The sequence below is a fragment of the Mya arenaria genome, chromosome 15 (assembly GCF_026914265.1).
Source record: "Mya arenaria isolate MELC-2E11 chromosome 15, ASM2691426v1".
Lineage (NCBI taxonomy): Eukaryota > Metazoa > Mollusca > Bivalvia > Myida > Myidae > Mya > Mya arenaria.
In genome coordinates this window covers 50,482,226-50,508,483 of record NC_069136.1, presented here as the reverse complement: position 1 = coordinate 50,508,483, position 26,258 = coordinate 50,482,226, and the positions used below count along the sequence as shown (strand labels likewise).

Below are 26,258 nucleotides of genomic sequence, written 5' to 3'. Positions count from 1 at the left end.
CAGTGTATCTTTTTTGTCATAATCCATTGACATTCATTCTCGAAAATTATAGAGTAATGGTGGTCACGGGTCCTTTGCTCGGCACTAATCTAAAATGTCCTCACTGTACACATAAGTCCCTTGCTATTCTATCTGGCTATCAACTAAAAGTGAGCTCGTCCAGGGCTCCCCACATTGCATCGGCTACAACCTGTTCACTTCGGGTGCCCGTAGACTTCGCAATGGCAAGAGTTCATTTGTATGGATGAAAATAGTAGAAAGCTTTGAAGAGCTATAAGTTCCTCCGCTTGACAATAATTAATTCTAGTCTGCAAAATCAGACTAAAACAAACAAAACAATAATTATATTCGTTGACTGCTACCCCGCCCACGGCGGAATCCAAGGCGGATATTATGGTACTGATGTGCTAAAATTGCAAACCGTTTTTCTTTAGTTGTCGAGGCACCCTCTGAGATGTCAAATCCATGCAAGTTTTCTATGTTTTCCTGCAAATCTGTATTGAAATAATTGTATTTTGTAAGACAGTTTCTTATATTCTATTTGCTTCTATTTATAGCTGGAGCCAAACCATTTTAAAGTATTTTCACTCTGAAATCAACTACGTTCAAATAATGATTACGCACTTATACAGATATATCCCAGGCAAATTTCCTGTATAATGTGCAGAAGCAGAATCACCTTTGCAATTATCTGATAATCCATTTACCCAATCTGCCTGTGAAACATGTATCGAATGAAGAATTATTGTGCATTGTGGCTTAAATACTAAACGCGAAGATGCACACGGCATGGACCATGACTTAGACCGATCATTTCCGTAAACGGTCCAATCTACTCGTTAATTTCCGTAACATTCTTAAGCAAACAGAAATAAAAACATATGTCACTTCCTAACTTTATATATATATATAAGTTAATTTCCTAAAATTAATGTAGTTGATTTAAAATAGTTGAATTAGTGAACTATGTTAATTGAAAATAATGTATTTTTGACGAACTCAAAATATGACGTGTATTTATTCAGCAATTTAAATTAGACAAATGACTTATCTCGAGACATAACTGCAAATATACCAGAACAGATTTCGAAACGGCATAAATGAAAAGAAGTAAAGGGTAAAATTACCTCATATGCCCCTGATACGTAATGAAAGGCAACTAAATATGTAGTTATGTTCAGTCACTATAAGTTACCCTTTTTAGATAAAAGTAACAACTTAAAACCTCATTTTGAAAACAAGTTTTTTAAAGCTTAAAGTTCTTACATTAAAAAAGCAAATACAAGATAAAAGATGTAATTGAAGATAAAAAGTTTGGAATTGGAATACTTAAGAGTAAACAATCAAAACAGATGATCAACTCAAAGTGTTTCTTTCATATGAATGAAAAAATAGAAACGTTCCAAAATCATACTCGTAAATGCTAAATAAGTGTTCAGCAAGGTTAAGTCTAAAATGTGTTCTGAACCTTTTATGAACATTTCAGTTGATTACTATGAATTAGAATAATGAAGAAAAGTTTTACTTCACCAGTTATCGCAGAAAATTGAAACTATTTACAACAAATGCATGTATAGTTATGTTAAATCATAAATATTGTGACATATTATATATACCGCTATACTATTTTTTTATTGATTATTAAATGCAGTTTAAACGGAAAAAAAAACATTAAAAAAATCATTTTCTCTTTGCCTTTATATGTTCATCTTGGCCTTCATGTGTTTTGATAGTCGTGCTCGTCTGCATGTATTTCTTGGAGTGAGAGATAGTTGTCAAGACCCTTAGTCATGTTAAGTTTTTCGTAAGTCATAGCCGCCTTATTGTTTCTAGTATTCCTGTGCATTTCATTATATGCTGTGTTAACATATTCAACTCGTTTCTGATTGTCCACAGGAGTTGTCAACCCTGTGGATGGCTGTCCTGAAGACTTTGCTGTCGCGGCGTTATTAAAGCAAGCCCTAGAAATGTACCTGAAAAATATCACAATTATACCGTTTTATACGCATGCATCTTACACTGACCTTAAATGCTTTTTAGTAAATTTAGTATGATATATAACATTTGCAAAATGACCATATTCCTGCATTCCGAACACATTTATTGTTTCAGTAAATGCCCATTCAATTCAATGTAAGTAAGGTTATGTGTATGTGTGTACTGTTACATGCTCATGAATTTTACCATTTGAAAGGGAAAACAGCTCAGCATGTCCTCCTTTAATTAGTTCAAAGGGATTTTATGTATATTTTGACTGTTATTTTTGTCGCTTGTAATGACAACGTTTCACAAAATGAAGTATTTTATTTTGCATTAGTTACTGCAAATGGAATTCAAGCACGTGTCAGTTTCTTGTATGTAAATATTTGTATAAGAATATATGCAATACATTTACATCGGGTAGAAACTTAATGAATAATAAAAGGCATCTGTAGTCAATATATCATTGATTATACTTTAATTTAAATACCATTGCTTCAATACACTAAACATTAGCTGTTATCATCTTTTGAAAAATACATAGAATTTAAGAAATAAACCAAAATATATATTTCATGAAAAAAATACAACTTAAAGGGTTTATCAGTGTGAAAACAGCCGTTGTTATTCAAAATGTATCTTTCACGTTGTTTCAGCAAAAAAGTCAACATATGATACATACAATATTTGAATAAGTTTTCAAAAGAGATCAATGTGTTATATTAGTGATTACCCAATAATAATTAACAAATACAAATAAAAGAAGTGCAAAACTATCATGACATAATATTAAGAAATTATTTTTAGATGAGTTACCTTCTCTTTATCAAAACTGCAAGTACTACAACAGCAAGTAATGTCACAGCAATAACCACACCAATTACTATTTCAGTGGAAGACCCTGTAGTAATAGTAAACGGCGATTTTCTGAGAACATATTGAAATTTCGTTCTGTTAAGTTATTGGTGGATAATTATATTGTGGAATGGCCGCTTCCTGTTGTATTCAAAAGCACATTCTTCAGGCCACTAAACTGTCCATATGTCATTCGAGCAGAATACATTTTGAACGATGATAAATTGATAATAGTAAAATGCATTTTTTTGCAGCAAAAGCAAGACTATTTATTTTGTTACATTTGAGTATGGAAGGTACACAAATATCGACTAAGACACACTTTGATTCATGATATTAAAGATGGCGTTTATGTAACAATCTTTATTGGATCGGTATCAGAAGATAAAACTCATTATGACATTTTAAAAAAAATGATATGTTGACGAACGACATCTACAAATTAAGATTATATATGTCGACCTAGCTCGACAAACACCAAAGGACATTAAACATAGACCTGGCTTCACAAATGACTATTGACATTACACACATAAATAATAAACAAAGAACATACAATTTAGAACAGGAATTCAACAATATTAACATTTCAGTAAATGTGTGTTGTGCTGGCTCGTAAAACAGCAATAGACGTTCAAATAACTCAACACATTCATGTTGGAAAGGCTCCCAAAACGCCATGATGTTATGTATGATCTTCTATCTGTCTTGTTCAACCGACATTTCAAAAAGCGCTTCTTATTTTAACTTTGCTTTTATTCTTTGTTTATGGCTTTTAGGTAAGGTTTTATGTTACTAAACTTTACATAAAAAGATCTTTTATTTCGGTACAATGGCTTCCCAAGAGCAATAACATTACCCACGAAGCACACCTAGAAATCTTATTAATGCCAAAATTGACTTCTTATTAATTTTGTTCCTACAATAGGTATATTTATCATTTATAAACATGTAAAATGATTTGTGATTTATTAAGTTTCTTGGTCGAAGTACCAAAATCATTGAATTTAATTGGAGCTAGATGAAAATATCTTTTTGGCTTATAATTTAGTAACTTGAATTCGAAATTCCATGCAAATAGTAAACGGGACATTCTTACTGCTTGGATATTTCTGTTCTAGTTTTATAGTTTTGTTTAAAATGTATAGCATTTCTCAATAGGACTTCAAAATGTTCCTGTTTTCCAATAAAGTTAAATGTAAAATATGCTCCATGAATATAGCTAACTATTGATATACCCCCTTCTTCTTTGTCCAAGGACGCTGGTGTTCCTTCAGGTACCGGGTGCGATGTTGGCGTTGTAGATGTATTCAATATTGGTGCTTGTGTCGGATGTATATCTGTTATTATGACAGCATTGGTTGACGTCACGCCTGATGTAGGACCTGGTGTGTTATAGAGGTACGTAAGTATCTGAGAAATCAAAACTTTGCGGAAATCCAAAACATTTTCAATGTCTCCAGAGTAGTTTTTTCAGATATGTCTAGAAAAAAAATACAATGTACTTCCTTTTCTAAGTAAGCACCTTTGATAAATATATATCGATTTCAAATGCTGCTCGACAGTTCAAATGTTGTTTTACACTAACTTTATCACCTACATCGAAACACAATTATACAAGAAGCATAATGTTTTGTTAAGACTTTTCACCAATCAGCCAATACAATCATCTTCAGTATATAATATATCACTATATGATATGGGCTTCGCATTTTAATACGTTAAAGTATTATTGAAGATGAACACAATTGAATTGTATTGGAACAACAATCAGTGTGTTTTTGGAAACAAATCGTTTGATCTTCTAAGGGTTACTAACAGACAAAAGTACACTTTAGCAGCACTTGTTAAGTAGAAATTTGATTTGTTGGCATTCGTTGATCATTGTCTTTTAATCAAGTTGTCCAGACATTAACATTTTATCAAAGGGTAGTACATCCAACTACGCTGGTTGAAGGGTACTACGATCTGATCAACACTGCATTTAAGTCAAATTTCAGTTTTGCAGTCACATAAATTTATATACAGGTAAGGGAGTGATTGGATCGAGCTTTTGCCTGACGTGTGCATTGTATTGATTTACAATACTATCTCGATAATTTCTAAATTGTTTATTGTGTTTCAAATGCTTTAATAGTCAAGTACCAACAGTATTAAAACGTAAATAATCGCATTTTAAACAGGATACAAACCCCTAAATGTTTGTATTTGACGCAAATTTAACCACAGGTTTATGAATAATTTGTAAACTAAATACAAAAACATGAAATTGCAAGACATCGGTTATTGTTAATTCGATGACAACACATGGTTCGGTAATAGGTTTACAATTTAAGAAGTGAAAGGTTACATGTACGACGTAATTTGACTAATAATACGCATGTGTTTGTATGTATACATTTGTGTATGTCTGAAAGTTGCATCATCATACATATGTATCGCGTTATTGAAAGCACCATTGTAGCTTTTCATACATGGTATTGAATTATAGCGTAAACTAGACATATCTATCAACATATATGTCTACATAAAAAAGCAAACACCTTGGATAAACACATTAGCAAATCATTTATCAAAGATTTTATCAGGCCAATGATAAGGGCCGAACAAGCACAAAACAAGAGACACAAAGCTACGAGATACAAACATCATTGGTAAATGTTGCGGCTACCGCCTTGGTACGGTCACTGGACACCAAGCATGCATGAACACCCTGGGGGAGTTGATATACTTGTTGAGTTTACCGTCCTTGCACGGTCAGTAACACCAGGCAAGAACTCACTGGGGGCGTTGATATACATGTTGGGTTACCGCCTTGGCACAGCCAATAAAACAAAGTAAGTTCATACTGGGGGCGTTGATATACATGTTGGAGTGACCACCTTGGCACAATCTGTGAGCACCAAGGAAGAACTCACTGGGAGCGTTAATATTCATGTTGGGGTTACCGCCCTGGCAAGGTCAGTGAACACAAAGCAAGAACTCACTGGGGACGTTTATATACTTGTTGAGGTTACCGTCCTGGGACGGTCAGTAACACCAAGCAAGAACTCAATGGGGGCGTTGATATACATGTTGGGGCGACCGCAGTGAACACCAAGCAAGAACTCACTTGATGCGTTGATATACTTGTTGAGGTTACCGTCCTTGCACGGTCAGTAACACCAAGCAAGATCGCAGATGGTGGCGTCGATATACATGTTGGGGGTAACAGCCTTGGAAGGGTCAGTGAACACCAAGTAAGACCTCAGTGGGAGGCGTTGACATACATGTTGGGGTTACCGCCTTGGCTCGGTCAGTGACCAACAAGTAATACCTCACTTGGGGCGTTGATATACATGTTGGGGCTACCGCCTTGGCTCGGTCAGTGAACAATAAGTAAGACCTCACTGGGGGCGTTGATGTACATGTGTGGGTTACCACCTTGGTTCGGTCAGTAAACACCAAGTAAGACCTCACTTGATGCGTTGATATACTTGTTGGGATAACCACCTTGGCAGAGTCAGTAAAAACAAAGTAAGAACTCACTGGGGGTGTTGATATATATGTTGGGATTACCACTTGGCAGGGTCAGTAAAACAAAGTAAGAAGTCACTTGGGGTGTTGATATACATGTTGGGGTTACCGCCTTGGCACGGTCAGTAAACACTAAGCAAGACCTCACTGAGAATTTAAACCGTTAAGGTTACCTCACTTATCCAAAGAATTAGTATTTACAAATGGTAATCATGCTCAAATTGTATCTACCTCCTGCGCACAGGCTTTTTCTCAAGTAACATTCTTTAGCAAATCTAACGTAAAAAGTCTGGTTGATCTGCTCCACATATGCATACGTCAAAGGTGGATAACTGCTATCATCTGTAAGATAATGGATAAGTAAATGTTATACGACGTATTATACAAAATATCATGAAAGTTTGCACATATACTTCTTTCATTTTAAACACTATATTTAGAAAACAACAACATTTAAATATGTTTAATTATATGCTTAAAATTTCAGCGATTCAAGTCATACGTTTCTACATTCTTTCAAAAAGTTTCATTATACCAGCAAAAAAACTCCCCTTCAACGCACTTAAGAGGAATATCATTTGAATAATTCGACATAAAACCATTATAACTGTTTTTCTTGCTCTTTATATGAAAATTCTACATTCCCATCTATATTATTATCCAAGGGAAATGGCCTTTCCTTTATCCTTTCTAGTATAGGTTTTACCAGTAATGCGAAAATCACAATGCAGGCAGGTAAACGGAACTAGCACTGTCCATATCTACTTTGTTAACAATTGTTTTCGCGGTGGGATGCAGTGTTATAAATCATTTGGACATTGGTTGAAGCGTTTTGTTTTTCATAATCTGAAGGTCATGCATCAATTTTTCAAGTAACTTCTTGATACGATATGTGTTCCAGTTTTGGCTTTAGGGCTTGTCCCTGTAGTTTACCTTGTAATTACAAAACTTAATAAAATTGAGTTGTGTGTCGAAGGAAATAAAATTTCAAACATTTATGTAATCTAATGTTTTGATTTGACATAAGTGACTTTATAATGTGTGTTCCTCAAATCCCATTGAGAGTGACATGCCTATTGGCATCTCTCGAAATCTAAAGTCAAACCCGGCTAATGTCTCGATTTGGAATTCTATTAAATGCATCGAATGGAATGCTATCATCTTCAAGGGGATCTGATATATAATAATATTGTCCTGAGCACACATATGACATACGGTTTATCACTTCCTTCAAGCGTTTATTATCCATTATTCCATGCAAATATGCGACTTAAAAGTCTAGTCTTCAGGTAAAAATGCTTGAAGTGTGTAGAGTGTGTATGTGTGTAATTTCATTTTATTAACATTTGGTACATCTCCGGACAAATTTGTTTTACATAAAAGAACAAAGGGGGATCTATAAAAATAATGAAATAGCACAGGTCATGATTTCGCGATATTTGGAAAGTCACTATTTCAAAATCACTATTTCATCCTCCAAAATGTCTTACTTCAAATTTTCTCTCTTCAGACTTTTCTTGAAATTGAAGAAAATTTTGGAAAGAAAAGTGAAGATATTGTTCATTTCCCACCTAGACTGCAATGCTTTCCGCCTGTATGGTCTACATAACCTGACTTTACCGGGAGTTTTGGCATGTAATCGCATTCGTAGCAAAAACAGTGTATCATTAATGGTTAAGATTAACGTGTGTTAAGCAGTCAAACATATGCGTCCAATACAACTATGTGTAATATTAATATGTTGATTTAATTGATAGAAACCAAAGGAATCCTTATGTATGGATGTAAGGTCTGGGGAGTTTATGATATTAAAGAGATTGACAAACTTCAGCTCAGGTTTTGTAAACATATTCTGGGCGTTCGTACCCAAACGTCTAATGCAGCAGTGCTTGGTCGTTTTACTTTGTCTATACTATGTAAAATTATAGCTCTTTAATTCCTATGCAAGGTAAAAAATTCCCTCACCTCACTTATACATCACATGTTTAATGAACAAGAGAATGATGCTACTTTTCTGTATAGCAATGCTAAAGATAACTGGTCTAATTCTGTTAAGAATTTATAAGAATCTGATGGATTTAGCTATGTTTGGTATAGCAATAATATTTATAAATCTCGCATTGTTTCTCTAAGACAACGTCTCTATGATCAGTTTGTACAACAGTGGTCTGATACTATAAATTCGCAACCCAAGTTAGAATATTTTAAACAATTAAAGAAAGATTTTAAACTCGAGAAATATCTTAAAACTAATATGAACGAAAAATATAGAATTGCAATATCCAGACTACGATTGTGTTCACACTCTCTGGAAATCGAGGTTGGAAGATATAATAATATATAACGTATAAATCGTAAATGCAAACTTTGTAATACAAGTGTGGTTTAATCTGAATACCACTTCATACTATACTGTCCCTTTTACTCCGACATACACAATATAATATTTCAGGAGCATGGAATACATTGAATAAATTTGTCAAGATAATGTCATCAAATGATAATATTACTTTAAGACGTTTGGCTAAATGCATATACCATGCTATGTTGAGGCGATCTGTATCCTTTATGCAGTTGCTTCTAAGTTTAGTACCTTCAAGTATATGTTTGTATTAGAACATATACAATTGCTGTATGTACTGTTTAAATCTTTGTATTTTGTGTGCATCTCACTTAATATGTTTTATGTTACTTGTTCATGGCCAAAGGCTCTTGTGTTGCCGATATTGCCAATAAAACTTGAAAACTTAGAAAGTAAGAAAACATTTTTTTATCAAACTAGCTTTTTTGTCTTGGTTCCTTTACTTACACAAAATTTAGGTTGAATTTATCAAATAATCATTCAATTAATAAATAAAGTCAATGAATGTTTTTTGTTATAGAAAATATCAGTTCTTAAATATTAACACAATCACAAAATGACTCCAAAAACATGTCATTTTTCGGTAATTCAATTTCAGTTTCGATTCAAAAATTGTCAACTATGCAGTGGATATTCGCTATGAACAATTATAGCCAATTAAAAAATACTTTGTGTATCGTTATGCATATTGAAAAATATATTGTAATCGAGCATTTTTTAATAGAAAAATAATGAGATTTTACTTTGTAGCCGATTATTATGGGCAAACATGGAGTCAAACAATGACAACTTCCTAATGTCCTAACATCGAGCTTTTCCCTATTGAATATTGATATAAGGTGATTGTATGCTTTTAAAGCTTGCTCTTTCAGTGACTTAACAGCATTTACTAAACTTCCAGTATAGTAAAACTTAATACCTAAGTAGCAGAAGCTATCGACAATTTCAATAGGTTGAGTCTCAATAGTCCACACAAAATGATTCAATGATTTACGTTTTTCGAAGATACATATTTTTGTTTTACCAACATTAATTTTAAGACCCCATTTGCATGAATATCTTTGCACAGCAGCAAGCTGGGCTTGGATACTTATAGGATCAGTAGTGAACAGTGCGATGTCGTCTGCAAACAGTAACATATACAACGACAGGCTATGCATATTACTATTGGTCAGATTATCAAAATCTACATTGTCTTTAATATCATTTATAAACAAAATAAATAAAAGAAGAGACAGGGTTCCCATTGTTTCAAACCAAGAGAAATATCAAAGATATCTGATTATGACATATTATACCTTCATCAACATCCTCATTATGAAAACGGCTCTCATTTGGTGAAAATGACATATTTTTAAAATGGTTAACAAAGGCTTCTAAAGGTACATCACTAGAAGCTCTATTACCTTTCTTATTAAACTTTTTTAATATACTGCCAGAGCTTTCTAGGATCATTTTTATACAGATTACACAAGTTTGACTTCTCTTTTCCATAATAAAATATATAGTCTAGTTTTACCTTTAACAGCACAGTAATTGCTCCTTGAATTAAGAACAAAATAGTTTACTTACATCAGAAGGTTGCAGCTTAAGCTGCCCCTTGCTCAAAAAATAAAGATTTTGATTGTCTACACTCATCATTAAACCACGAAGCCATAAATGTTTTGTTATATTGCGCACGGTTTCGTTTTGATGAAAATGTTTTACCATGTATCTTATACGAAAAGTCATATACAATATCAGATTATGTATTCATACAACTATCAACATCAATGTCACCACTAGTGGATTTAGAACTAAGATTATCAAACATGTACCGGTTTTGGTCTAACAAAGTAAATAATTCATTTGATTTAGATTCATCCCATAACAATTTATCATAAACAAACATCATTTTTATCAGAATTAATGTTATTAACATTCAAAACAAATTCAATGAGGCAGTGATCCGAAAAGTCGGTAATTTGAAATCCTTTCATTGATTGAAACATAGAAAATACATCATATCTTGAAATAATATAATCTACTAAGCTTGTTCGGAGAGAGTTTCTAGTCAATTAATAACATGTAAAATTACCTGGTTCAATGCGCCCGTTGACTATACACATATTACATTATTTACAAAGTGATAACAGTTTATTTTCAAAACTTTTTGAATGGAAATCATATGATTTACGTAACGGTAATTTATTTGTTATCACATCGCTATCATCATTTGGCATATAAACATACCTATGTAAATTGATATTTTCTATCAGGTCTGAACGTTGACCTATTCTAGCGTTATAATCACCGGTCATGATGACGTCACCAAGAAGGTTATAACGACGAATATCATTTGCAATATTATCGAAAAAATCATATTCGAATAAAGGAGAAAATCTATTCTTATAGGCAGTAGAGTCTTCCGGTGGAATATAGCTATGAATAATAAAAACATCATTAGTAGTTCCAAAAAAAGATTTAAATAGTTTAATGCACATATAACCCTTAACATTAAGATCAAAAAGTTCGGAATTTCCAAAATATTCTAATATATTCGACAATCAGTCGTAGTCAACAATTTAAACATAGCTGTTTTAAACATGATACAACTTTTAACAACAGCTAGATCACAAGATGAAAAAAACATAAAAAGTTTATAAAAGTGTGAAAATTAAATAAGACTATAACTTTGCTAGGCTAATTGATTCCAATTTTATATTCTGTAAAAATATTAACAGAGAACGTAGTACAAATACGCTAAATATGCATTTTTCATGATCATTTTTTTTTTTAAATTTACGACGAATTTCAATTAATTAAACAAAATAATTATTTCATCTTACAATAGATAAATGTGATATTTAAAAGAATAATATCTTAAGCTGAATTAGCTTGAGGTCACACTTAAACTATCATGAAAATGCTGTTCCCTTAAATACAGTTTTTGGGGTAAAACAATATATGCTGCGTTGAACATAAAAAAGAAATTGTTATATTTATTATAAAGATTTAATTTTATCGTCATGTAGTGGGTTATAAGGGACTAAACATTGTTTGAAGGGGCCTAAATTATAAATGGTAATAAACAAACAGTTCAAAAATTATTGAATGTAGTATTTTGTTTGAACATTTGATGTTTATCACAATGTTGAGTTTTGACATTATTTGATGTAAAGTTCACATAGTTTGAAACATAATTTTCCCTAAAATAGCAGTTACGGAAGCTTTGCGCCTTATTGTCATGGAAAATAGAAAATTAAATTTAAATACAGTTAACAATTTTTGATTACAATTAACACTGGTAACGTTTATTTCTTTCAATCTTATATATAAATACCCCAAACTATGAAAAACTCTCACTTCCACAAGGCGTTTCGATTGAATTTAGACTTTATCAGTTAAAGGACCGACGTCAACACGTCAAAAAATGACGTTTCAATTTGTAATACACTTTCTAAAATCGGCAATGCCACTGTAGAACACGTTTTAGGCAAATTTATGTACATTTATCTTATAGATAATGATATACTTTGTCTTACTGATGTTTAAAGTTGTATCATGCTTTTATACAAACATGCTTTTTATTTTTCCCTACGTTCTAACTGATACAGAAATTAAAGTGTTTTTTTTGTTATTTGATTTTACGGTGAACTTGTAGGGTAACAAACTAACAATACGGAGAAAAAAATCATTAAATGAAAACGACAATATTCATAAAATTTAGGCTTATGCATGGTATATTTTTTCCCAACAAAGAAATCGTACGTTATATTATGTGTCACTTGAGTTTCGTACAAAATTCATGATTAAAAGTATCATGTTAGGTACAAAAGCCTTGGATGCCAACGGTTTTCAATGAATTAAAAAGAACATGCTTGTCAACTAAACGGTAAGAACCTGACGGTCCAAGCAATATCATGTCATCAAAGGAACCACTGTTAGCGAAAGGTGTTTTAAAGCATTAATTTCGTTACCTTTTCCGTCACTTGCTTGTGTTTTTTTCACCTTAAATGTAACAATTATTTTATTTAAGCATTTGAAATATTCGATGTATTTTACTAACAACATTTTTTTGTGGCGTATCATGTCTTTCATTTTAACATACCTGCACTCTTACGTCGTACCCGCAATAGGAAACACATACCAATGGATACAAAGGAAATATTTCGCAAATATTGTTCAATATATGTGATTATCGCAATAATTGATTTAATCACTTCTAAAATAATCCAAATAGTTTGTTCAATTAGGTCTGAACGAAAGCGCAGTTAATACGGTTACAAGATCATACACTCTGTATATTTATGGGCTTTCAGAATTATTTACGTAAAATTATGGAAAAGTTATCCACTATTAAATGAAATAACGTTATGTGTTAAAAAGGAAAGCTTTTTGTCGAATGGATTTCATTAAAACGATCGTTTTATTAGAAAGCAGTTGTAAGAAACATTTGTTAATACCTACAGAGAACGTCGGTAAACTATATGCGCGCCGACGGTTGACCTGCTGCAAAAAATACACAATATCTGAACAATGGTAGTTGTTTACCTTGACGGTCTATTACAATCGCAGAAATGAATCGCTGCATCAGCCCATGCCTTCAAATCGTTGTAACAGCATAAAAATATTAGACGGTTAACAGTTAAGATAGAATGTTGTACATACCAAGCATATCGCTCAATGATATAATAGATTCTTTTTTTGTTATTCCTGTCCAATGGGACTGCTGGTCCTGTTCTGTAAAATTCACATTGTTGATACTTTGTATCGACGCAGGGTATCTTCCTCCAACGACGCATATTTCAACAGCCTGAGCCCATCTATTATTACTTGAATAGTGTCGTTCCGCCATCTGGTTATGTTCTATAACGGAATAGTTTATTCATAATGGTAACGAACAAATCACATTTCAGGTAGCATGTAAATGTTCGATTTCGGTAACACGCTCCTGTAAATATCTGTAAAGCTTAAGATAATGACATCAGATTTAGGTACATATATTTGTTATAACAAATCCAGTCTTTGTCATCCAATGCTTAAATGTTGTTTTGCTTTAAATTTAAAACACAAGTCTAGTCATATCTTAAAAATATAAAAAGATAAACGGTAAAAATACGTTATAAAAATAGTTATCCAAACATATTACATTACAAATCAGTCTGTATTTGTTCGAAGACGAGCTGTACAACCGCACGTTTTCCTCGTGCATACATCATTGACTTGTGCATCGAAAGTTTGAATTTGCGTCACAATCGAGTTTTGTACTTAAACACCATATGATTTAGATAAGTTCACGTGATAAATCATTATCGGTTTCAATGTCTTGTACTTAAAATAATTTCTCTTATACTGAAGTCTTTATTTTGCCTCAGCAGAAGAATGTAGATCTACAACAGTTTATAATTTTCTAGACAATATATGTTTTTTGCAGGACAGTAAAACTATAACATTTCAAAATACAATGCTTATAAAATTCCCCAAATCTATCAGTCTACGGTTCGAGTGCTATAAACAGCTTGTTATCTGCCTGCGTGTTACAAATCTCTTTGGATGATAAATAAACTACAAAAAATATTCAATTGCAAAAGCGTTATAATTTGACGCCTGCTGCTGAGGGTTAGTAGCACAGCGGCGGGAAAATCATAGGATGCCTGAGGATTAACTGCTATTTTTTGCGTTTAATTTGGCCTCGTGTCAGCTGTATGTAGGTCACTAACGTGAACACAATTATTATGGATTTCTTGTGCTGACTTTCGGGCTGTTTAACTCATTTTTATTATTCAGCATACATCATGTATGTGTAGGTCACTAACGTGAAGACAATAATTATGGATTTCTTGTGCTGACCTTCGGATTGTTTAACTCTTTTTTTATTATTCAGCAAACATCACGTAAAATCGCACTCCTAAAATATTGACGATCATCAAAACAAAAGCCAAATTCTTAGACATTGATTGGTGATAGAAAAAGACGAAGACGGATCAGTGATAAAGATGGAAACTGTAATAACGACAATGGGAGCGCCACTAACGGAGAGGGGTTATTGCTCTCGAATCAATGACGGAAGATTAACCAACAGCGACGGGGTAATTATTAAGTTAACATGAGTGGTAACAACGACGATGAAAGAGGTAACACAGGAATATAAACAATGGCGACGGGACATTTAACCGCTGAGGTGACATAACAAAGAAACATACAATTTCAATAGAACAAACAAAACATTTAATCTATAAGTATTCTTGCACATTTAACATTTTTTAAATCACAAATACCTAGTTATGTAAATTCAAATTAAAAACTTTTATTACTTTTAAATACTGTTTTTCTGTTTCAAACACATATTTATTTATATATTTGCTTTGGTCATAATAATGTTAAAATGTAACAGACTGTACAAATTGCTATGTGCACCTGTCGGGGTTCGAAACCACGACCTCTCGCTCTGCAGGCGGACACTCTACCGCGTCGCTATTAAAGCTAGCTATATAGGCAGACAGTATAAGTGCCGCTATATACACATCACATACCCGGTTACAAAAATGATATCATAAAATAGTTTAACAGATATGGAAACAAAACATCAATACAAACGATCAATATTCTGGTTTCTCAAGTTTTTGTTTTCCTATTTGAATTTATGTATCGGTGATTACCAGAAAACACTTGTTTGTAATGTCTCCATTTGTGGCCGTTATCGTTTATAGATATGTTTTGTTTATGTATGCTTGGACAAGTGCGAAGTTGGGACCCATATACCATTGTCACGATGTTCGTTTCAAGGCGATGACCCAAGCATTTATCACTACAAACATTTGAACGGGAGTTTTTTGTTTTGTTTTTCTTGTGTGTCTCTCGTTTAGCGTATATTAAGCCTTAACCTTGTGTTTCATTGGGTCTTCGTTTATTGGTAGATACTGAGCATAATTAGTCAAAAATCAACTACAGCAGTTTATTCGGTCAGTAATTCAATCATATTAAAAGACTAATAGGTTGGAAAGGGAACTTTTGCAAATTTATTAAACATTTGATGTTATAGATTTACAAAAAAGCTAATTTGAAATATATGAATTGTCACTATGCTTGTGGTTGTAATGCCGACAATGGATAATTATAAAAAACACACAATTATATTACGACCTTGTAGGCTGGATAAAAAGACAACGACATATAGGGTCTAATAAAATATAAGTATTCGAAAGTTAAAAGGGCATTTTATCAGCAGAAATCCTTTCAATATTTAATGCAATATGGTCACTCCCTATCTTCATACCAATGGGCTATCCAAAAGTACGCTACTCTAAGACGAATCATTCGTTGCTCACGGAAAGTGAGTTTCGCATTCCATAAAAGCTATGTTTAGTAACATTCAAAACAATCCTATTCAAACGAGAGAGCTAGTTCGGTCAGCAAATTCCACACCTTATAAATGATAAAACAAAAGTTGAATGGTGCACAACCCTTTAAGTGACAATCAATACATACACATGAATAACAAACATAAATTTTGAGTGATAAACCTTAAACTACTTACTAAATAATGCATTTATGGAAAATATTAATTACTGATAACAAGATAGTAACCTTGTATTCAATAGCCAAGAACGCAAAAATATTAAATGATTGGTGATCGCTAAAATATTTACTGTGATCTACTATCGTCCCATAAGGTAGAAATACCGTGTTTTATGCACATTTCTTTCAAATTAAACACGGTATCCTTCATAAGAATCATTGTTTTCGACAATTATTCATCCTCTTTGGTATATTAAAACAATTGTATTAATTGTTGTAAATCTTATTTGGGAGTAAAAGCGCATCTTTAAAGGACATTGGTTCACGAAAAAGTGCACTTAATGATTATACAAATTCGTGGGCTTAAAGCTACCAAAACCGTATTATATTAGAATATTGCTTGGTTCATTCTTGCCTAAACGCCATGAATAATTTTTTAAGTTTCAGAATCATCCGTTTAAAACTGTAAACCTGCCGACCAACCGTATCTAGTGACTCCAATTAACCCATTTGTTAAGTGGGTGCTATAAAGTTATCAAGCTTCGCAAGTTGATTTGTCTTGTTTCATATAAAGTGGCATAAAATAGATATAGTTACCTGAAAAATATTTGTTGCTGCATAATAAGCTTGGGGTTGTTTTCAAATTACATGACTCCCAATAATAATAATTTCCATTTTTGTATTTATAGTAGAACAGTAGGCAGTTTCTTGTATTGTTTTGTGAATGATCGCTAGGAGGAACTGAAATATTAGGGGTGATGATAAGCCACATACAAAGTACACCATATGCAATCTCATTTAAAATGAAATATCAAGTTATCTGTATTTGATTACTATCAAAACCTACATTTGTGACTCGAAAGGAAAAAGGATCCCTCTACAAGAATGAATTTAGCTTACCCGGTAAACTCGCAAACTTTTCCGTGCTGCTTTCCGAATAGTTTAATGATTGCATACCTTTTATAATCATGTATAACAATAAACTTTGTTTGTAAGTAGCCAAGAGGTAAACATAATAAATAAAAATATTAAGTACCACTTTCAACAGTGTAAAATGAGAATATGTTGGTGTCGGCAGTGCCACCACATGGATATTGATCAGCTTCTACACATTTTTCTTTGCATGTTCGTGTCCACGGGGCGTTTTTATTGGCACATTTACATCGCAAGCCCTGAAATAGTATTCATTATTAAACTCCAATTGTTGAGCTACATTTACCATCTTGAAAATATAATGGAAGTAGTGCCCCATCGGTCAGTTGAAAGAACAAGACATACTTGTCAAAAGAGGCCATGTGTTCTTATATAGAACATATAGAAACAAAGACTTGTTGAAAACAAAACATTCAAATTGTTTGTTTTAACAAAGTTCGATTAAAAGCATATCATATATGTAAGTTGAGGTGTGAAGGAATTTAACTTGAATGATAAATGTGCAATCTGTTTCAGAGTTAGAATTTAAAGCTAAATGCAACGTAATGTTTACAACTTTTTCAAATGATACTGAAATAAACAGTAAGTTACAATCAAGATTTTTTATTGTAAGATATTCAATATGATATAATTATGTAATAATACATTAATGTTTTATGTATTAATCATATTCATGAATTCTTACTAAAATGGTTAGACATGAAACGAAGATATGGTGTCCTTATTGAAAACAAATAATACTTACTATTGAAATTCTTGCACGTGATTTAAAAGATTTGGTCTCATTGCATACACAGAGGCACAAGTGTGTCAGTGTTTTATATATTCAAGCCATGGAAAAGCAGTGAAAACAGGTATGCATATTACATTGAATAAGAACAAAAATACATATGCCAAAAGAAAAGACCTAAAGCTATTACCTACAATAATTTCTTTTATTGTAAAGTTACATTTTTGTAAAATTACCTAAATAGAAGATAATGAACTATTTTAAATCCCTTTTATACAATGAACAAATACAACATGTTAAAAAAATAAAATATTTTTGAATCGTGTGTAATTTGCCAATATTTTATGATTCTCTGTTTATTTGAAAATTAATTTGGCGAACAATTCCGGTTCCCTAAAAGGTATGCAAGAGGTTTGCATGACTTTCAATGAAATCCCTTGCAAGTATTGTTATACTATTAAGCTATATTTGTCAATGATATTTTTTCATTATGTTTGGACAACATTTCTTCTCATCTATCACTATGACCATTTATGTTTTGAAAATCGTTATCTTAAATAAAAAAAAATAAAAAAAGAAGATTGTCAGTGCAAAAATACGTTTCGCATGGCTACTCATATGATCTAATTTTAAAGATCAAACACAAGATAACACAATGCTATATACAGTGAGATAGCCAGTACCCAATGCTCCTACCTATTTACTTTAAATAGGCATTTAAGCCCACGAACCCCAAACAAAAAGGCGGAACGCTACAAAACATAACACACATTTAATATTATAATAAACGTTGTCTGACCGAAATTCCTACTGTTGTTAATTTATTGTTATTTTTTGCAAAAAAAAACATGCGCCAGTCCTTTGATTTTTGTAACCACTTCAAAACTTCCTAAATGCAGAATTTGTAATTCAGTCATCAACCTCCCATCGGTCGAATTACCCGTTTTCGTCACATTTCCAATCTTCAAACAAAGTTCTAAGACTGAATATTTGTTTACCCGTCCCGGATCTACTCACCACTGTTGATTTTTGTATACCGAATGTTTGGCATCCAGTTGTACGTCTACATTCGCCCAGAGTTGAAACAGAATAATTTGCTCCATCATTCAATTGGCCACATCCTTCAAAACAAAGACATTTGCTGATGGAAATCAACCAACCGCGACGAATAATACCTTTTCAGCATAATGGTGAGTTAAGAGTTTTATGACCCTAAATATAGCGCACGAAGATTGGAAAGCCAGATGGTAATATTTATCTAATCATATTCATATTATTTCCAAAAGAGTATGTCAACATCGATTGAGAAAATGACAGGCCGTTCTGTCAATATTTTGCTTTGTTTTCCTTGTTGTACAAATTATACTCTGACTAGGACAGTTCTGTTAATATTCCATTTTGTCAACCAAACTAGATTGCTCAAACGTGCATTGGCAAAATGCTTTAAGAATCAGTTTACAACAAAAGTATTGCCAGTTTCGATAAACCCTTAATTTACTCAGGCGAACTAGGTGACACCTTTGTAGACATGCCACTGCTGTCTGTATCTTGTATGTAAAGTGACAATATCAGTATTATTTGTTTCATTTTTCTTCCTTCATTGTCATCAATTTAATGCTAGCTTTTATTTGGATAACTTTTTTTAATTTTGAAAATAATGATAAATGTTGTGACAAGATTGAGGTTGCGTTTTACCCCAGTTAATTCGTATTTTAGTAACCGTTTAAAGGCGATAACTCAGATTTGAAAAAATCATCAGATACATTAATGCTATTATATCGTTTTTGAACCGTTTCAAAAATAAATCTGTCTTGTAAATAAAGACAAAGTCATTATATCGGACTTATTTTGATTATTTTTATATTTACATAAAAACATGCATTTACCTACCAACATAAGCATAACTAATCCATGTTTTGACAAAACCAATCCAAAATACATTGTCTTGATCTTCTGCGTTTTCGAGAAATTTCAAACCATTTTCAACAATGCATGATCCATCAACCCTGCAGATTACTCTTGGTTCTGCCAAGGTGCAACTAGACTCGTTCCATGTCGTTTTATCTTGTGAAATAAAAACGCCCTGATCTGAAAATTCCACAAGATTAGGCATCTAATGATCTATACTTATAATATAAATATTAACTGAAACAAGTTTTTAAAGCCGAACAAGTCTGTGCATTTAATCACGAGAATATGTGTATGTGAATAAACTGTTTATATACCTTTGTATAGCACAATATTAACAAATTGACGAAGTAAACCTTTGTTTATTGATGAGTTTTAACAATATCTGTGCACATCCGCTCGACAAAAAATCAAACTATAATGCATACGACGCACCTTAAACATTTGTACTTGTTTAATGGAAATAAAATGAGTTTGCTTAACATGTGTTAAGTAAACCTTACTTACAGAGTAAATAATTGCCTTCTTAACTTATGCTGATGGTTCATACAAAGTTAGATTTACACATATAACTAACGTGAAGAAACATAAAACTCCTCGTCCTTCTAATATAAGGAAATAACATATTTTTAATTGTTGTACTATGTTTCTTTACAAATTTTTTGACAGTAATTCAATTAATAACTACGTTTTCATCATATTAACGTTTTAATTATAGACAATTAGCTGTCTGCTTGTCCCTTTAGTTTTCACTGTACTGTTTATTGTCAGTTGCCTATCGATAGAGATATGCAGTTTTCGGTCCGTTTCGACTCTCATAAAAATTAGTATTACCATAACATTAAAAAAATAATAGTAAAATACATCTATGACGGCATGCATTACTTTCCTCACTCTGCATTATATTTCTATGATATGGTTAAAACTACAAATACGAACCTAGTTGTAGAGAAATCAAAATGTCCAAAGGGCAAAAATGACCCTATATCGCTACTCGGATTAAAAAGAACAGTGGTTTAATAAAGATGTTACTGCTTGCTAAGGAAGTAAGTAGTTGCCTAGCAATTTGATAGTTGATCATGAGGTTTGTCCTTGTAAGATGGAAATGAATAGTACTTCTAGGGAAGTCAAGACATTTTCAGCTGGATGTTCACAGGGACAATGTAAGCCGACTGTTGCTATGGAAGTCAATGGTTGCTTAACAATCAATTATCGCTATGCGTTGAGGTATATCTAAGGAAGAAAGTGGTTGCCCAGGAAGTAATTAGTTTAGAGGGAAGTCATTGGTGGTAAAGGTAGTTAGTGGTTGTTAAGATGTAATTGGTTGCTTAGGTACATGTAGTTAATGGAGGCTAAGGAAGTCATCGATGGCTATGGAATAAGAAAGTTGCTGAAATAATCTTTGGTTGTTCAGAAAATCACTAGTTGCTAAGTTCATTGGTTGCTATTGGTGAAGGTAGTTGGTAAGAAAGTCATTGCTTGCTTAGAAAGTACTTGGATGCTATGGAGGTAAATGGGCTAAACATGAAGTCATTGGATATAAAGGCAGTTATAAGTGGGTATAGAAATCATTTGCTGCGTTGTATAAAGGCTGTTGCTAAAGAAAAAGTTGCTAAGGAAGTCATTGGTTTCTTAGGAAGTCTTAAGTAAATTAGACGGTAAGTAGATGGTAGGAAATTATCGAGTTGCTCAGGTACACATCGGTTGCTATCAAATTCAATGGTTCTGAAGAAAGGCATGGGTTGGTATGACTGTGGTTGCTGCTTACGTTGTCACTTGTTGTTAAGAAAGTCATAGGTTGATATGTGTGTAGGAAGTTGCTTGGGAAATTAATGGTTGTTCAGGCATTAATTGAGTTCTAATATGGTCGTTGGTGACCACAGAAGTAAGTGGATGCTTAGTAATTCAATGATTGTCAAGGAGGTCATTGAATGCCAAGGAAGTAATTGGTTACTAAGGAAGTCATGAATTTCTAAGGGGATCATCGATTGTTAATGTCTCAATCACAATAGGCAATATTCCAACTACGTCGTCAAAAATCTGACAGGACGCAGTCAGAACTTGGTCAATGTAAAAGGAATGCAATAGGCACCGATAAGGACGTGGTATGGTCTTTATGTACGTGAAAGACCTGAGCGGATTTTGAACATGTTTAAAATAACGTAGTGACGACGTGGTCGAATCAGAAAGTAGCAAGACTTAATAAGAACGTATGAAGGACGGCATGGACGTAGTGACGGCGTAACTAAACCATAGTAGGAACTTGATTGATGTAGTGCATGCGTGGTACTGGACGAACACTATTGAATGGCGTTCTCATCGCTTTGTCTCTGGGTTGTCATTGCGTTTTTGTTACGTCATTGGAGTTCTCACCACGACCTCTCCACGCTTTAACTACGACTATTGTACGTTCGTGCCACGTTGTAGAGGACATCATTCGGTTGTTTATACATTCTTTCGGTGATTAAAGAACGAATTTGGAACATGTGAGACACAGTGAATACCTGTTAGGAACGCTGTAAGGACGTAACATGAACTTGCGTAAAGCTTTTTTTTTAATTTGATCGCGTCCTGCATTCGTCGAAATTGCCAGGACAAAGTGCGGTCTTCAATCTTCGTTTAGTGGGATGCGGGTATAAGGAAGAAAACTTTGCTATGTTGCTCGGGGCCAGCTTTGAACCAAGGGAAATGGTTTAAACTATCTTTGTAAACAGCCACTATTTTCAGAGAAAAAGATTTCCAAAGACATTACTATATATGTGTATAGAAAACCTGGAACCACCGGGGCATGGCCAGCTTTGACTGAAAGAAAATAATGTAAACAATTTTGCTAAATGTCATCTACATTAGTCTACAACCCCAAAATATCAAGGGTCTGTACCGTTTGGTTCCAGAGATGAAGATTTGAAAGATTTTACATCATCAAAACCCGGAACACCTACCGGTTTCAGAGAAGAAGGTTTTCAAAGATGTTACTTATAGAAGTATATGGGAAACTTGCTACCCGTGTGGCACAGCCTCTTTTGGCTCAAGTAACATAACTTGAAAAAAAGGTAAAATAACAACACATGAGGTTGAATACCCAAATACCAAGGGGATTGGACATGCACGTTCAGAAGGGAAGATTTTCAAAGATGTAACTATAAAGGTATGTAAAAAATCGTGATCACAGGGGCGGGCAACTGGACCCAAGATACATAATTTGACCAATCTTGGTAAAAAATCACTACATGAATTTGCCTCCTAAATACTATTGGCCTTACCCTTCGTTCGCTAAAAATATTTTTATAGGCACAATATAAGAGTCAAAACTTATTTCGCCAGGGAACAAATATTTCGCTTTTATTAATACTACTTATAAAATGGTAGCACCGCTATAATATGTTTTTTTGCCAAACATATAAAAACACATAGTATACATATTTATTTGCTATGATGTTTATTCGTTCAATAATATGTTTTGTATACTCATCGCGACAAATTGAAATACGACATTGCGCAATGTAGTATGCCACGAGGATTTTTATATTAGGCAAACTATGCTATGAATCACCTCGATCTACCTATCTTACCCATGATAGACTATCTTTGAGGGACGTTTCTTACCGAATGTACTAACTAATGCCGATTATGTTTATCATTCGAAAACGCTAGAAATCTAGACTGCGTCTTTTTCACAGTATTTACAATACCTTTTAACTAATATTGACGTCACTTCTGTATTCAACTTTAAAAAAGCACTTTTTCAATTAATACTTCTCGTGTAATTTCGTTCAAAGATATAAGTAGGGTCAGAAAATTAGAACTTATGATGGTCTGCATCACAGTTAGAAATACATTTAGCGACATAGTTTCAAACTTTACAGACGTTTAGAACACTTACCATAGTCATGTGTAAAAGTTAATTTCCCTTTAAGAGAAAATTTTAAACCACTGTTAATATACACAATCGATATTGAAATCGTAATTGAAATAAAACATAACTAGTGGTTTTCTCTCGATATGTTTAATTTAAATAACCAGGAATGTGGTAGCAATAACTATTCTTCACATTTTCTAAATAAAAATTGCCTTATGTACACATTTTACAACATGTCGTGTTTCAATACTGTTCTTTTGTTTGCTTTTATATTTTAATAATCGCAGTACATTATAGGCCGTAAGGTCAATTATAATGTATATTTAAAGCTAATGATCTTTATACATTGAGAATGAGTTTTTGGTAAACAGACATAATCATAAAACGATGTTTATGCTGAAAACATTTGTTTATGTTTGAATTTTTCGATTATATTGATAAATATATCTATACAAGGTGATTCTGAAGTTGAACTGGTATTATATTGAAATAGCACAGTACCTTTGCAAATTACTCCCAAATAATACAAAATGGTCACAATTACACATTTCAATGGATTCATTTTGTGTTACTTTATATCACTAGTCTTATAACTTCATTCAGGGCGTTGAAAACCTGATATCGCTCTGTCAGGTAAAATCCTATTATTGTGATATTTAAACTTCCGTGTTGTGTGCAATCGTTTACTACTAAACTTGCATACATTGGAGAGACCTAGAGCGAAACGGTTTATTTGTTTTGTGTCACTTAAATTTGTTTTATTTTCGCATTAAATTTGGGTTCTTTACAGTACTGCGTTTCTATTCACGATATCACAGTATTTTGGAAGAAATACATAAGATGGGTTTGAATTTCCCCAAAACAAAACTATCTCTTAAAGCGATTAGGTAGGGGCGATTAGTAGGGTTATATTAACATCTTAAATGTGACTTAAATACATTACAATGATGAAAATATGACTTTTACCGAGATATGATTCACCAAATAGTAGGTTGGAGCGCTTAAAACCTGGTTTCTATAGGTTGTTTGCATTGGTATAGATCACTGTATTGGAAATGCAAGTAGTCTGCTGTTTCCAATCGAACCAAGCAAACGTTCACCTAGAATGAAATGCATTTGCAGACAAAAAATGCATAAACAAATCAGCACGGTTATAATAACTTCGAAATAGTTGTCAACAAAAGTCATTATAGATTGCTTGGAAACAAGACAGTTAAAATCTGGGATACGCATGGTCCCCTTTAACGGTGTTCATCTTTTCAGTGACTTTTTCGAAAAATTGTTTCACTAGATTCACAGATATGTATACATATATTTTTATCATCATAAAAGCACAATTCATTTTGTATTTATAACTCTCAACTTTACTATTATTTATATTTATGATTTACTAAAAATACCGTGTCGATATATATATATATATATATATATATATATATATATATATATATATATATATATATATATATATATATATATATATATAACTAAAATGAACAACAAAACACACCAATATATATATAAACACACCAAAAAACCATAGTCCTTCATCGGCAAAATAATGTTTTTTACCTTTATATCATCTTCTTTAGTCATATCACAATGGATGAAAAATTGTTCCGCGCTGGTCATCGTCTTGCCAGTTTTGACAGTCGTTATTATTACAACATTTAGTAAAAGCAATATTGTCATAAGGGATTTTGACAAGTTTAAGAGGGCATTTTGTTTGTAATTCAGCGGTGTCTAAAATAAATACACAAAGCATCTACAGGGACAAGCTCAGAAGCTAAAAAAACGATATCCCTATTAAACGGCTCAATGTCAATACTTTACGAATTCTTCACGAGAGACACACAGCGTACAAAAAACAGACCAAAGACAAGACAAAACAACACATACAGTGGACGTGGACAAATCAAACAACACAAACATATCACACAAAAAAGAACCACAACATACCACAGATATTGGAACTAACGACTTGGAACGGTCAGTAAAGCCATAAATTGCTTATCCTCAATAACCCAGATGACAACCTTTCCGCCATGCTCCCCTACAAATACACAACAAAATATGTTTCGGAGCATAAAACATTTAAATAAGTACAATTCAACTCTTTGTAAATGTGTGTCCGTCCATTTTGTCTTGCTACTGATATTTGTGTATCTATTGCATTATATTTTTCGTTAACATAAGATAAAACCTCAATAAAATGAGGGTTTAGCTCATTCACAGGTTGTCTTGTTCGGAGGAGTGATAGGCCTTTTTTATTTACATAAGTTCGTTTATCAACTTTAACTGAAATTTGTCGATTGAACTTTTGGAACTCTTCGTCATACATATAACATTGGGGAAGTTCAAATGTTTACACTTTTAAAAAGTTTTTTTTTTTAGTTTTTTAGTCAGTTTTAAGGTACTTTATCGTGGGATAAAATATACTAAGTATATCCTTGGCTACATGCTATGGTGTGTTAATAAGTAGAACAGATTCTACAAACGAATATTTTATCAGGGAATTGTTTGATTCCGAAAGGAAAAGTCCTATTCTTGTAACATATATTGTTTGAATGCAGACGATGTTTTAACTGAAATCGACATTTATTTATTTATTTATT

The 26,258-nt window shown here is 32.8% G+C and overlaps 1 protein-coding gene across 2 annotated transcripts; it reads right to left on the bottom strand.

Moving 5' to 3' along the window:
* Positions 1-896: 896 nt before the first annotated feature.
* Positions 897-24,268, bottom strand: LOC128219967 (uncharacterized). Of its 2 annotated transcripts, XM_052928180.1 has the most exons (10): positions 24,145-24,268; positions 19,767-19,964; positions 18,894-18,997; positions 17,250-17,385; positions 16,811-16,954; positions 13,364-13,561; positions 6,583-6,693; positions 4,074-4,220; positions 2,797-2,881; positions 897-1,973 (listed from the first exon to the last, which is right to left on the bottom strand). In XM_052928180.1, the coding sequence occupies exons 1-10, from the start codon at positions 24,203-24,205 to the stop codon at positions 1,718-1,720; spliced, it is 1,440 nt and encodes a 479-aa protein (XP_052784140.1). In that variant the 5' UTR covers positions 24,206-24,268; the 3' UTR covers positions 897-1,717. The 2 variants fall into 2 exon arrangements, with proteins under 2 accessions (XP_052784140.1, XP_052784141.1); XM_052928181.1 differs by lacking the exon at positions 16,811-16,954.
* Between the last annotated feature and the right edge of the window lie 1,990 nt (positions 24,269-26,258).

Excerpts from the sequence above, each read along its gene's own strand:
- LOC128219967 (XM_052928180.1), bottom strand. The coding sequence starts at position 24,205 with ATGAATCCATTGAAATGTGTAATTGTGACCATTTTGTATTATTTGGGA. Across the intron at positions 18,998-19,766 it reads GATTAGTTATGCTTATGTTG|GATGTGGCCAATTGAATGAT; the intron begins GTAGGTAAATGC and ends TTTGTTTTGAAG. Across the intron at positions 17,386-18,893 it reads GTATACAAAAATCAACAGTG|GGCTTGCGATGTAAATGTGC; the intron begins GTGAGTAGATCC and ends ATACTATTTCAG.